Source organism: Micrasema longulum, unplaced genomic scaffold, assembly GCF_059751315.1.
Source record: "Micrasema longulum isolate JH-2025_06_02 unplaced genomic scaffold, ASM5975131v1 h1tg000087l, whole genome shotgun sequence".
NCBI classification, from domain to species: Eukaryota; Metazoa; Arthropoda; class Insecta; order Trichoptera; family Brachycentridae; genus Micrasema; species Micrasema longulum.
The window spans coordinates 916,331-930,413 of record NW_028277293.1 but is presented as its reverse complement, the minus strand read 5'-3'; the positions used below and the strand labels follow the sequence as shown (position 1 = coordinate 930,413).

At 34.3% G+C, this 14,083-nt stretch overlaps 1 protein-coding gene across 1 annotated transcript in view; it reads left to right on the top strand.

Annotated features, from left to right (window-relative positions):
• The window catches only part of LOC148284813 (aquaporin AQPcic-like), a 75,290-nt gene extending 64,694 nt beyond the window's left edge, over nt 1-10,596 (top strand). The window contains exons 4-6 of the mRNA XM_088234672.1: nt 36-173; nt 829-909; nt 3,425-10,596. Of these exons, the coding sequence (XP_088090798.1) occupies nt 36-173; nt 829-909; nt 3,425-3,568 (363 nt within the window). The 3' untranslated portion in view covers nt 3,569-10,596. The remainder of the gene's footprint in view (nt 1-35; nt 174-828; nt 910-3,424) is intronic.
• Nucleotides 10,597-14,083: the final 3,487 nt, after the last annotated feature.

The following is a 14,083-nucleotide window of genomic DNA, read 5'->3' as shown; positions in this document are numbered from 1 at the left end:
GCGAATGGAAATGATGAATATTCCTTACTTCACAGGCTGTTGTTGTAGAAGCTACTATCACCGCTATTCTGTTGCTGCTAACCTGCTCCATATGGGACTCCCGGAATAGTCACAACTCTGACAGCGTTCCACTCAAATTTGGCTTCACAATTTCATCCTTGGCAATGTCTGCAGTAAGTTTTGAAAAACTACTCATTAAGAATTTAAATATTTTATTTATTTTAATATTTCCAAAGATAGTGTTTATTATTAAAAAGTGTTGTCTATAAAGAATGTCCATCTTACAATGTTTTCAAAAGCAGTTCTTACTGCAATGTTTTAAAAACTTTGATATACTACTCGTATTAAAAAAATAAAAAAAAATACTTAACAAAGTTTTCATTGGAGTTTTTTAATGTAGCAAAGTTAGAAAATGTTTTTTAATTTGAGAATGTTCTTGATTAAAGTTTTTTATTGGGTTGTGGTCCCGAGGCTAGTGCCTCGGACTCACGGATCAAAGGTCCGCGGTTTGAATCCCACTCTACCCCAACTTGATTCCATTTTCTAATAGTGTGTTATTTACAACTCGTTGAAAATGGCCCTAAAAATTAAAAATATTTCGGTCAGTCATAAGAACGCAAATAGTTCTTTAAAAAAAAAAAAGATTCATTCTGAATAATTTAAGTATAGTATAGTAATAACTGAAAAATTCAGAACCTTAATTTTTAAAGAAAATTTGGTTCATTGTGATTATTACTATTAAATTTTTATATAATATTTTTGTTGGAAAAAAACATTTATTTTTAATATTTTTTAAATAATTTTAAACGGATTATTATTTGTTTAAAGGGTGCTTACACTGGTGCTAGTATGAACCCCGCTAGATCTTTTGGTCCCGCTCTTTGGACAGGGCAGTGGGCGGCTCATTGGGTAAGCAATTTACCTTTGTTTTTTTAGAATCTAATTATTTTTACCCCTCTCCTCCTGTATTCATAATAAATTAATATGCAATCTGTAATTGGTCTTACTTTTTTTAATTGTTCTTTTGTACCTTGTATTTATATAAAGACTGTATTATTTCCTTAATAAATAAATAAGTAAAATCGTATCTCCCTTGCTTAATTTTTGTCCAAATTAATTTACGTGTATTTTAAATTATATTTTGTCACATAACCAAAATATAAAATATTATCTCAATAAACAGGAAACAGTATGGTTCCATGTTAACTGCTTTTAATTAAAATATCTTTTATCTGTTAAATCAGTTAATCAACACAGTTTTAATTAATTACTTTAAATCCTCAAATAGCATATTGCTTTGTTGAATGTGAAATATGATTTTTGTTTTGCTATAACTCGTATTTTCGACAAATATTTTTATCAGAGATGGAGATTCTCTTCCGAGAGGGGAACATGGAAGTCGAGATTTACAGTGCTAATGACATGTTATTTGCTGGTCTGACCTTTTCACCATGTAACAATCACTATTCTGCCACTACTACTACTACTACTACTACTACCATCACGCCATTTCCCCGTAGGATAGGCAGAGTGAATGGACTGCCACATACGTCTATCCTGGCATACATTCCTAGCTTCTTCCACATTCATACATCTTGTCATACATGCCGTTCAGTTCTGTCTGCTTTTGACATGACCAGACTTAAGATTTTGGTTTAACTGATAATGCCACGTCTTCCTTGGCCGTCCTGGTCTGACGACACCATTAATTTTCTCCATAAATACTTGTTTTACCATTCTTTCGTCGTCCATTCGTTCTAAATGACTAAACCATCTCAGAAGCCCTTTCTTAATCTTATCAATTATACAATGTTTGATTATGTCCAAATGCTTGCAGACTGGCTGGATTTCCTCCCTAGGGAGTTGTTCATATTTAAATTTATTTCAACAGAGAGGGAAAAAGTTTTCGAGAAGAAATTTGGAAGTCTAGGCATTTACAGGGCTTATGACCTGTCATTGGCTGGTTTAAGTGGCCACTTTACACACTGTGTAACATTCACCATTGGAAGAGTTGAGGAAATGTGGATGTTCAAACATGGGCAGAATGGTGAATGTTACACAGTGTGTAAAGTGGCCACTTAAACCAGCCAATGACAGGTCATAAGCCCTGTAAATGCCTAGACTTCCAAATTTCTTCTCGAAAACTTTTTCCCTCTCTGTTGAAATAAATTTAAATATGAACAACTCCCTAGGGAGGAAATCCAGCCAGTCTGCAAGCATTTGGACATAATCAAACATTGTTGAATTACTACCTGGTAAAAGAAGAAGTATAAAAATTGGAAAATTGTTTCCAGGCGTTGCCTAGTAGGTGATTTGGTTCAGCCGGATGAATCTCACCCACGTGATAAAGGTTTCAGCTCTTTCACTTCACAAAAGTCAACAGATGGAAGAGTTGAGGAAATGTGGATGTTCAAACATGGGCAGAATAGTGAATGTTACACAGTGTGTAAAGTGGCCACTTAAACCAGCCAATGACAGGTCATAAGCCCTGTAAATGCCTAGACTTCCAAATTTCTTCTCGAAAACTTTTTCCCTCTCTGTTGAAATAAATTTAAATTATCAATTATACTTCACTCAGATTTACACTCTCGCCTGATTTCATCATTTCCACACATTCGTTGAAGAGATCGCACTTCAATCGCGTTCACTCCGATCTCATCCTTCCTCTGCCAGTTCCATGTTTCACTTCCATACATAAGTGTTGGGAATAAAACTCCGTTGTGCACTGCCAGTTTAGCTTCGATTGACATACTTTTATTAGCAATTACTGTGCTTAGTGCGCCGTTCATTTTGTTGCCCGCATTTCCTCTCATTTTAACATATTTTTCTACTCTTCCATCTCTTGAAAACGTGCTACCTAGATACACAAATTCTGCTACTTGTTAGAGACATTCGTTGTTTACATTTATTATGCAGTCAGTAACCTCACTTCCCCTTTCAAATACCATCACTTTTGACTTGCTTTCGATCGTCGCCAATTCGCTCTCCAGACATACATCATACATTCTAGAGACTATTTGTTGCAAATCCTCGTTGCTGCTTGCTAACAGAACTGCATCATCAGCATACAACAAGCAGCTTACTATTCTGCCTGTATTGATAAACTTCCTAGGAGATTAAATTTTGATTTGGCCATACTAAATATATTTTTGACTAATGTAACTTGTCTAAGAAGACGTAAAAATTACGTTTCCTAATATTTCCTAATATTCCCGGTGAAATAATTAAATAGAATCTCAGCTACATCAATAAACACTAAAATAAACAGATAAAAGAATTGAAGAAATATGGATGTTAAAATAAAGGCAGAATGCTGAATGTTTTGGGGTGTGAAAAAAAATCACTTAAATATCTTCTCAAATGATTTCTCCATTTCTGTCGAATCATCTGTACTGTTTTTTTATTCAAACCCTTTTGTTTCCAGATTTATTGGATCGGACCCCTAGTTGGGTCTGCGATGGCTAGTCTTTTCTACTGTTACGTTTTCAGAAATAATCCTCAACCATCTTCTCCGAGGGAAGAAGTGCCACTCACTGAAATACGAGATAAACCCAATTCCACTGAATGAGAATTCTCTCAGCTTTTAATATGATAAAAGATTATAATATCGTAACTGTTATCTTACTTTAAATTCACAGTTAACTGTTTTGACAACATATATGGTCAAAGAATTTGGATAGGATTGCCTGTGAATTTATGTTGACGACATGTTTTTTAGTTCATATTTTTAGCGATGTTGGATAGTACTGTATATCTGAATCTTGAGTAAAAATTTTATATGAAATATGAACTATATATGAACAATGGTTCTTATAGATAATGGTCAAAAATAAATCACTCCCTTTTATCGACCGAGGTATATTATGCATACAGAACCTTTTAAACATACCCCACATGACAGTTTCACATTCTTTCTTAACACTTTGTATCCCGGAGCCGTGTAAACACGTGATTACATAACCACGCGTTGTGTCCCGGTCCCGTGTTTTCACGTGATTTACCAGTTGTTCAAAAAGTGCATTTACTTGACATCTACTGACTTTTATTAATATTTTCGCTGCTGGTGAACTACGTGAAAACACGGGACCGGGACACAACGCGTGGTTATTATAATCACGTGTTTACACGGCTCCAGGATACAAAGCACAAAAAAAGGACTGAGACGCTGTAGGTATATGTGCAAACATAGTAATGTGGCTCTCCATAAAAACCAATGTTGGCAAAACTATCATACAAAAATGACTTATCAAATTGTTTCAAATAAATGTGAGAAGTAATAATTGATTTAACTTAGTATTTTCATAATTATGACACGTTTAAGAAACCCTTCGTAAAGCATGAAATTTCACAAAAATGGGCTAGGCACAGGGTAAATTCTATGTAAAAGTGTTAACACGTTAGCACCGGCCGAATACACATAGAATTTACCCTGTGCCCGGCCCATTTTTGTGAAATTTCATGTTTTGTGAAGGATTTCTTAAAATTGTCATAATTATGAAAATACGTAGTTAAATTAATTGAAACTTCTCATATTTATTTGAAATAATTAAATAAGTCATTTTTGTACGATAGTTTTGCCAGCACTGGCCTTTATGGAGAGCCACATTGCGTATTGCAATGTTCGCACATATACAGGGCCTCATTCCTTTTTCTGTGCTTCGTATCTCGGAGCCGTGTAAACGCGTGATTATAATAACCATGCGTTGTGTCCCGGTCCCGTGTTTTCACGTGGTTTACCAGCAGCAAAAAAGTACTAATAGAAGTCACTAAATGTTAATAAAATGCACTTTTTTAGATATATGGTAAACCACGTAAAAACACGGGACCGGAACACAACGCATGGTTATATAATCACGTGTTTACAAGGCTCCGGGATACAAAGTATTAACAAAGAAATGAAATTAATATTACTACAATAACATTGACAGTTTCACTAAAATGAAAAAATATATACATCTCACTATACATCGTCCACCGTCTGTCTCTAAATAGTAAAGTCGTCATAAACAAGTCACAAGAATTTATTAGAGATACTGTTTTTTGTGAAACATTGATTTTTCTTTTAATTTGTTCTTTTAGGTTTATTTTTTGTTTCTTATATTAAAAATATTTATACTGTGTACGTGCTGTTACTTAAAACTAATAAAATCAAGTAAATCCACACACAAACTATCCAATGTGGATTTTTTTCATATTATTTTATTCTGTTTTATGTTATGTTTGTATGATATGAAATAAAAGAAAAAAAAAATACTAAATATTTTTTTAAAACTAAAGTATTGTCTAAAAATCTAAAAGGTTTGTTATTTAATATTCAAAAAGTCTTTCCACAAAATTAATGGCGAATCAATAAATAGCTTGGGTAACAATATACAAAAACAAATAATACTCATCACTTCGGCATTCGCTGGTTTGATACACAGTCATTACTTTGTAGTATAAGGCTGATCATCTTGCCATTATAATATAATAATTATTGATATAATATGCCGTATTTGGCATACCAATATTGTGGCCTATGTATGAATATAAATGCAGGGAAGGGTGGATAAAGGAATTTAAAGTAAGATAACGATATAGAATATTATAGAACTTGATACTCTGATATTTTTGTTTTAAATTTGAGTCATAAGCCATTGATAGCTATACATAGATTTTAAGTAACATTTTATGGAGGTAATACACATTTCTTTACTGTTATATACAGAGACGGTGCGTCTTCATTGTGTTTTGACTGTCGAAAAAATCTTTTTGACTGGAAAATGTTCCGGCAAATGTGCTGCCTCAAAACAGGACAATACCATTTTTGTATAGATGAGCTATTTAGATATATCCAAAATAATGTAGCGATATTTCATATTTTGATTTAGTAAAAATACTTTTATATCGAGGCTTTACTGACAGAATGCATTAAGTCATTAAAACAAGTTGCGAGATAATCGCATTTAAAGCTTTTTAATTCTTTCAATGCATTTTTTCCCACAATTTTCTTATTTTTTTTAAGATTTAAAAGTGTAATCTTTATTCTAGGCATAACATAACATTTGAAATCAACATCTTGCACCTGTATTTGAAATATATAAAGACTGTTAATTGACTTAATGCATTCTGTCAGTATAGCCTCGATATATTTCAAATATTTTTTAATATATGTGCAAGATGTTGATTCCAAATTTTATGCTTTGCCTAAAATAAAGATTACTATTTTAAAGCCTTAAAAAAATTAAAATAATAGAAAGTTGTGGGAGAAATAATGGGTTGAAAGAATAAAAAAGCTTTAAATGCGATTATCCCGCAACTTGTTTTAATGACTTAATGTATTCTGTCAGTAAACCCTCGATTTTATTTTAACTACATAGGTAACATTTTTTCCAAAATTACTGAATATTTCCGTGGCATTGTGGCGCAAGCTCATGCCAGTTTTACTTTAGTTTATAGGAAAACAAAAAATAATAATTTGATTGAGCTATAATGAATAACATACAACATATAGGCTAAACCCTGTCACATCCGTAAGCACAATGATCGGTATGAGCCAGATGACATATCATGTTTAAAAAAATGTTTATATGTGCATCAAAATTGAAAAAAAATATTTAAAAAACCAGATGGTTGCTGGCTTCTGCAGAGCGCAGAGCTATTATAGCTACTTAATCCGCTCGCCTGTTTTCTCCCAAGCAGAAGTAAGTAACCATCCGGGTTTTCAAGGTTCGTAGGTTTTCACGGCCTTCAGAATACAGATAGTGTTTTTCTGGGTTATTATGCCGTGTTTGTGGGCTTTGTATTGCCGACGTTTCGGAGCACATTGCAGTGTCCATCTTCAGGGCTGAATGTATGAGTGTAGTTTTTAGTGTGTTTAATTGTGAGGAATTTGTACCGTGTCGCAGTCGGGCAATGTATGTGGTTAAGTGTGTGGAGTTTGTACCGTGGGCTTTGGAAGCACCGGGTACCATGAGGTTCGTAGTCGTAACCCATCATCCCTGTTTATGTTATTAGGATGCTTGTATATTTCTATGGCTTTCTTTATTAAACGGGCTTGATGATTTTTGGGCTTTCCAAGGACATTTGGCTCAAATGAGAAATTATGCCCTGTTTCTATGTAGTGCTCTGCAAGAGCTGATTTATCCGGGTAGCCCAACTTGCATGCACTCTTGTGCTCTTTTATTCTTGTCATTATCGTACCGGACACTGTCCTTATGTCCCGTTTCTTAATAATTTCTCTTGCATAAATTCTCATTTGAGCCAAATGTCCTTGGAAAGCCCAAAAATCATCAAGCCCGTTTAATAAAGGAAGCCATAGAAATATACAAGCATCCTAATAACATAAACAGGGATGATGGGTTACGACTACGAACCTCATGGTACCCGGTGCTTCCAAAGCCCACGGTACAAACTCCACACACTTAACCACATACATTGCCCGACTGCGACACGGTACAAATTCCTCACAATTAAACACACTAAAAACTACACTCATACATTCAGCCCTGAAGATGGACACTGCAATGTGCTCCGAAACGTCGGCAATACAAAGCCCACAAACACGGCATAATAACCCAGAAAAACACTATCTGCATCCGGGTTTTTCAAATTTTTTTTTTTAGTTTTGAAACACTTCTAATTTTTTTCTTATTGTTAGACAGGGTTTACAATTCACGCTGTACCAAGTTTTTCCATTATATGCTGATAAATATTTTAGTAAATTAATTTGAGATAAAAAACGGACATATAGCATAACGCAACAGATTTTACAAATAAATTCTGAACGGCAAAAATATTTTCAAGAAATCAATGAAGAGAAATCGCTACATGACAATATCATTTCAATATAGAGAAAAATTCAACATGAAGCATCAGGATACAACTAATTAGTCGAATTTAACTCAGTAATTAGAGTGACTGGTCAGTAATAAGCGTGCAGGTTCAAATCCTAAAACAGGTATATTCTTATTCTTGTGCTTAGTGGTGGGGATCAGTGCTATGCAAGCTCCTGACGTCACTGCGACCTGTGAAGATCTATAATGACGGGTCCCCGTGAATAGTTCTCGCCCTCCAAGTTCAGGTCTATAAAGAGCCTAATTTCTGGGTGAACGGCGAAAGTTTGCATTTTGCTAAATCTCCCGCTCCAAGCCCAGATCCGTAAAGTATCGGGCTTTTAGATAGAGGGCGAGCTCTTTAACATTCTCGGAGCCTCAATTATGAGCGCTATCTTCATTTGAGGGTACTACTTGCAAACCCGGAAAATTCCATCTTCCTTTATCTTGAGCAAATCACAAAAAAACTAGTACAATACTTAACTTCAACTTTTTTAAAATTATAATCAGGCAATATTTTATACGTAAGCAGTGATGACATAAGCATGATTTTGTCAAGAAACAGTAGTGAAAGAATAAATTTAATTTTATACATTACTAATTTTGCAATACTCAAGTAGAGATTGCCATGTTTGCAACAAAGCCGATAATTTAAAAGTCAAGTCTACAAACTAAGCCGTATTTTTAACTGACAATATCAACATTATTGTAAAAAATTGTATTCTGAATAAGTTTCAATTAACATCTCACTTTTTCTAAATTTAGGAATTTGCCGGGTTTACAAGTAATACTCTCATTTGTACATTTCGGAACGGTATACTATCTGTATCTTCGCTATGTTCCACCTGTATCTTCCTCGCTATGTTCCACCTACTTGTCATCTCGGCATCATGTGATCGAAACAAACATGATTTTGACATTTGAACATGATTTTTAAGAAACTTTTAACAATTGGCAAGACGATATGCTTAACGATCATCTGTATTTATCTACCGAGTGACTACAAAGCCGGTTCTATCTACACTAAGCCAGAGATAATGTAGAACTATACACTAATCCGGTTCTTTCTACATTTTCGTGAAGACAAGAATAAATGAAATGGTAATATTTATTTTCCATACTTGCAATATTTATTTCGAAATGTTGCCATTGCACCTAAGGAAGATGCAAATAATGCCGTCTCAGCAGTCACGTGGTGTTACGCATACGCTGCAATTACACAGTTTTCAAACTTCACCGCTAATGGCGCTGTACTAACTGTCAAAATTTTATCTCACCTCAATGACATTTTGAAGATTATTCATTTTTCTTTTGTATTTTAAATAGGCCTTTAAGAAAAAATGCGCCAGCCTCCAAACTAATAAAATTTTAAATAAATCGAAATTAAAGGAAAAATTACTGGGTGGAACAAAATTTTTGACACTTTTAATGCATAGACAAATGTATCGAGGGGTTCTAGACCCGTCGGTATAAACCGATGTACTTACATCAAAGCTTGATGGTGGGGGGATCGGTAGTGTATCCTAGAATTTGGTTGGGAGACTTTTATCTTCAACTATGACGTTATACTGAATAGTTCCTTCTAGCTAGGTAAAACAGGCATGCTTATTTTCCTTCTAATATATCGAATCCATATGGATGATATCATTAAGGATTGTGATGATTTTTCTCTTAATCATTTAATATTACCTAATGTTTTAATGATAGGCAAATTATTGATTTTATTCTTAGATGGTTATAAGACAAAAAAACTGTACAACAGCAGTTTATTCATAAATATCATACAATATAGTGTACCTATATATAAATAAACACATTAAAAAAACATATTTTACAAATTCTGTTTTTATAATATCAGAGTAAACTCTGTTTGAATTGTGTCAAATATAATAATACGAGTATGTATAAATATTGCAAGACATTTCAAATTTATTATGGCCATTAAATTTTATATATCTGTTTCTATATAAATTACGTAATGAGCCATTTTAAAATAAGCACCAGCGTTACTGCCATATTAATGTGATTCATTTTTTTACCTTTGTAAAATTTATTTGGTTAGAATTATAAATACAATTGTGAAAAAATCCCAATCAGAATTTATATTTTAGAAAATTTTCTATATGTGGAATTGTTTTAAAATAATCATTAATATAATACTAGTAAATCCAGGACTATTATTACATTGACAGCGAAGCTGAATTTTCCATACAAAAAAATATGTTTAAAATGTAGATCGGTTACCTAGTAGTAAATATTAATTTCTAGGAATAGAAAATTCGAGTTAAACTATATTTTGTTATTAAAAGTACAACTTTATGATAAATACTGTGCATAATTTATAGTTATTTAACACATTTTTATTTGTCCAAATTTTTAGGGTTATTTACATTATAATGTAAAAGTAAGCACAATCATAACTGAGCAGATAAAAGGTACCTAGTGAATAAGAAATCAGATACTTTTATCAAAATATCTGTCAAGTGAATTTTCATTTTTAAAAATAAAGTTACATCATTTTTGTTTTTGTTGTCAATAAAAAATAAGGAAAGAAAATCCTTCATCAAAAGGTACATTGTTTAATTACTCTCCTGAACAATTTTTTGAATGTCACATAACAAATATTGCCGGCGCAACGATGATGTGTAAATATGCATGAAAAAAGTTGTTGAAAGAGATTTTTTTGAATGTGGAAAAAATCTTTTGTTTTCTTCCGTAGTAAAATTATATGTGATTTCTTTATAATCTTTCTGATTAAATAATTATGTGATTTTGCTGTTTACGGCCGTATTATTATTCCTTCCTATGATATCAATGTATCCTTGTAGAAGAAAACATAAATATAAATCTCGATAACCTTTAAACAAGGGTTTAAAATTGCACAACGAGTGGCCTTCTCGAAGAAATAAAAAAAATATTTTAATTCAATCAAGTACATTTGACTTCTTTTAAATAAAATACGTTTTGTAATTTTGACCACTTTCGTTACAAAAATTTCACCAGTGAGCGGGTTTCATCATGACTGACATCGTCAGACTGGTAGAAAACTAAACTTGTGTTATAATATATGTAACAGACGCGGCGGATCACTAGCTTCCGTAGCAATCGCTCCAGTCACAAGAACTGTATACTGTAGGCGCTGATGTCAACGCAGAGTGGCCGGGCGTAGGCAGGCCTCGGCTGACGAACGATAAGCTCTGGGGGAGGTATCGCTGCCTAGAGATCCCTTGCGGGGTCGCTAATGAGTAGCACTGGCGGCCGCAATCCTGAAGCAGGCAACTGGGTTGTAAGGCCGGTATCTCTCCGTCGGCGTCGGCGGGAACGGCGGGGTGTGTTTCGGGGAAGTAGCCAAGGGTCCAATTTATCCGGGGTCCAAAATCCAATCCAAAGAGTATCCGAGTTCCAAGTCCAAGGGTAGCGGCGGTCAAATATTCCAGATGGTGGCGAGGTGAGGTTGAAGCGAGGTAGAGAGACGAAGTGGAGAGTAAAAGCCCTTAGTGGTGTTAACGATTGACTGATTTATTATTTGCCCGGCGGGGCTATATATACAATACATTTTGCCGTGCGGCGGCGATGCTAGGCCAATAGCGGGAGGTACTAGGTTGACCAATCACGCGGCGAGAGAGATAGCGAGCACATTCGCCCGCTCTATCGGTCTCTCTCGCGCCACGTATAAGGACGCCCCCCTCCCGCTACCCGGCCGCAGTTCCCCGCCGTCCGCGGGGCGGTCAACATTCAAACAGAATACCTAATGAATAATTTTTCTCTATGACACAGTAAATTGTAAAAGGTGGTAGTGTTGAGTGCAATCAAAGACAAGGTAATGTCAATAGTTTTATTCTTAATACTGCGGTGATACAAACTAATGTACAATGCTCTGCGACTACGTCGATCCGGGAAGGAGAAGGAAGTGAAGGCCAGTGAAGGCCACAAACGGTCGTTTTCCTGGACTCGGTTCCAGGCAACATGGCGGCCACCCATCACTCTGATTGGCTGTCACAATCCCTCCTTCTTGGTATAAATGTTGCCATGTTACAAAATAATTTTATAGGCAGTCAATAATATTTTATTAAATTCTATTCTATATGTGCTTCAGTATGGCGCTGAGCACCCCCGAAAGCGACAAATGTTAATCTTTATTGGGGAGGTAGTACCTCGCATACACATACTGAAGTTCCTGATTAAAATATATTAAAAGGCCCCAGGAAAGGCCGCCAAGTTGACATATGCCGCGTTACGTCGGCAGCAATATATATAAGTGAATTGTCCGTCAATTCTGATTTTATATAATTATGGGAATAGACTTTGAATAAAATTATATTCAGTAATATTTTATAGTAATTTTATGACTTTTAAAAAAAGGTGCAAAAAATCTAATCTTATGAAGTTTTACATTAAAAAACATTTAATTCTAATGCATTTAAACCAGCCCCAGCTTTACCTATAGTTTACAGTGTACTAAATACAAATTTCAAATGTATTTTTAGATTTCTAATAAAAATATGAGTTTTAGACAGAGAAAAAATGAAAGCAAAGTGTATGCAGTTGAATGGGTGAAGTTAAAATTAACGTAGGGCAGGGTTATGAATGCAAATCTGATAGGTACAGGTGTAATATATAAGATTGACGAAAAGGTAATCTTCGCCTGTGAGGCCACCCGGATATGATATATTTTATTTTATTTCAAAATCTGGGGAAAGTATAACGTCGATTGCTCGTGTGATTTCAGTACAGGACGATACACAACTAAAAACAGATGTGGACAGCGCTAACGCTGTGATGTATAATTGGGTTGCAGAGTTAGGTAGATCGCCTGGGTAAAGACAACTTTTTTATTTGTTTAGATGTAAACTTACATATGAACTTTAATTTACTTAGTAGTGTAACAATAATATTAATTGATTATTAAACTAAATTAAATGTTATTTTTGGTATGTGTATATATATTTACATATTTATACACACACAATTCTGGGTTTTATCCCAAGGGGGAGTCGGTATATTATTATTTATATCACTACAGAGATGGGTACAGAGATGGGTACAGAGATGGGACAAAAATAATATTGTGTAAACAAGATCTGGTCAAAAATTAAGTAAAAATAAATTGCAGAGTCATCTGCAGGCGATTACTAGTAATTAATTTAACTCGGATAGAGTCTTAGCTACATAAATAAAGTAATTTGCTTTAATACTTAACCTCAATATAAATACATAGATGGCGCTCCAAACGCGCTAGCGAAAGCTTTCCCTGTTTCATGACATATATACTAAAACCAAAATGTCACCGATATGGATATTCGCTAATAAGCGGAATGGGGAATGTTGTAGAATTCTACATAAAAGTGGCCACTTGAACCCAACCTATGACAGGTCATAAGCCCTGTAAACGCTCGAATATCCATAATCTTGAAACAAAAAATTCTACCCATCTCTGTAGTGATATAAATAATAAATTAAATGTATCTAAAAAACTACACAATACACAGATAAATTATCTCTATCAGCATAGCATTTCGCTCGAAAAGTGGAGATGGTTCCAGCTTCCCTGTGACTGTCTGGCAACTTATTTAACATTCCAAAACCTTTATAGTAAAGGTTGTTTTGAGTCCCAGCCAGTCTCACCTTAGGAAGCCTGAAATCCCTTCTAGTTCTCGTTCTGTAACTGTGTAAATCCTTCCCAGATAGCAGTGAAACTTGGTACAAACTTGATTTAAGATGAATGGTAGGTTGATACGGAAAAATTGACGGGACAAGTTTTTATCGAAAGTTGCTGGAATCTTGTATCTTGTAATCTTGTCAAGTATGGTCCCAAATAGCAAGCCAAGCTTGGTACAAACTTGATATAAGATTGATAAGCCTAATTTGACGAGACAAGTTTTTATCGAAAGTTGCTGGAATCTAGTATCTTGTAATCTTGTCAAGTATGGTCCCAGATAGCAAGCCAAGCTTGGTACAAACTTGATATAAGATTGATACGCCTAATTTGACGAGACAAGTTTTTCCCAAACTTGCTGGAAACTTGTTACGTCAAGAACGGTATTTCAGAATCCCAAAGTCATACAGTGGTGATCAACACATTCCCATGTACATTCAAATATGGAGAGAATTCCTTTTAAATATTTTTTTATTTAAACTATTATATTTTATCCCTTTATTATTTATTATTAAGTATGTCATTGCATCAATGGTATCAATATGTTATCATGTAAAATAAAAAACCCGTTTTAAAATATGGTATTCATTATTCAAGGCGTATCCGTTTATGA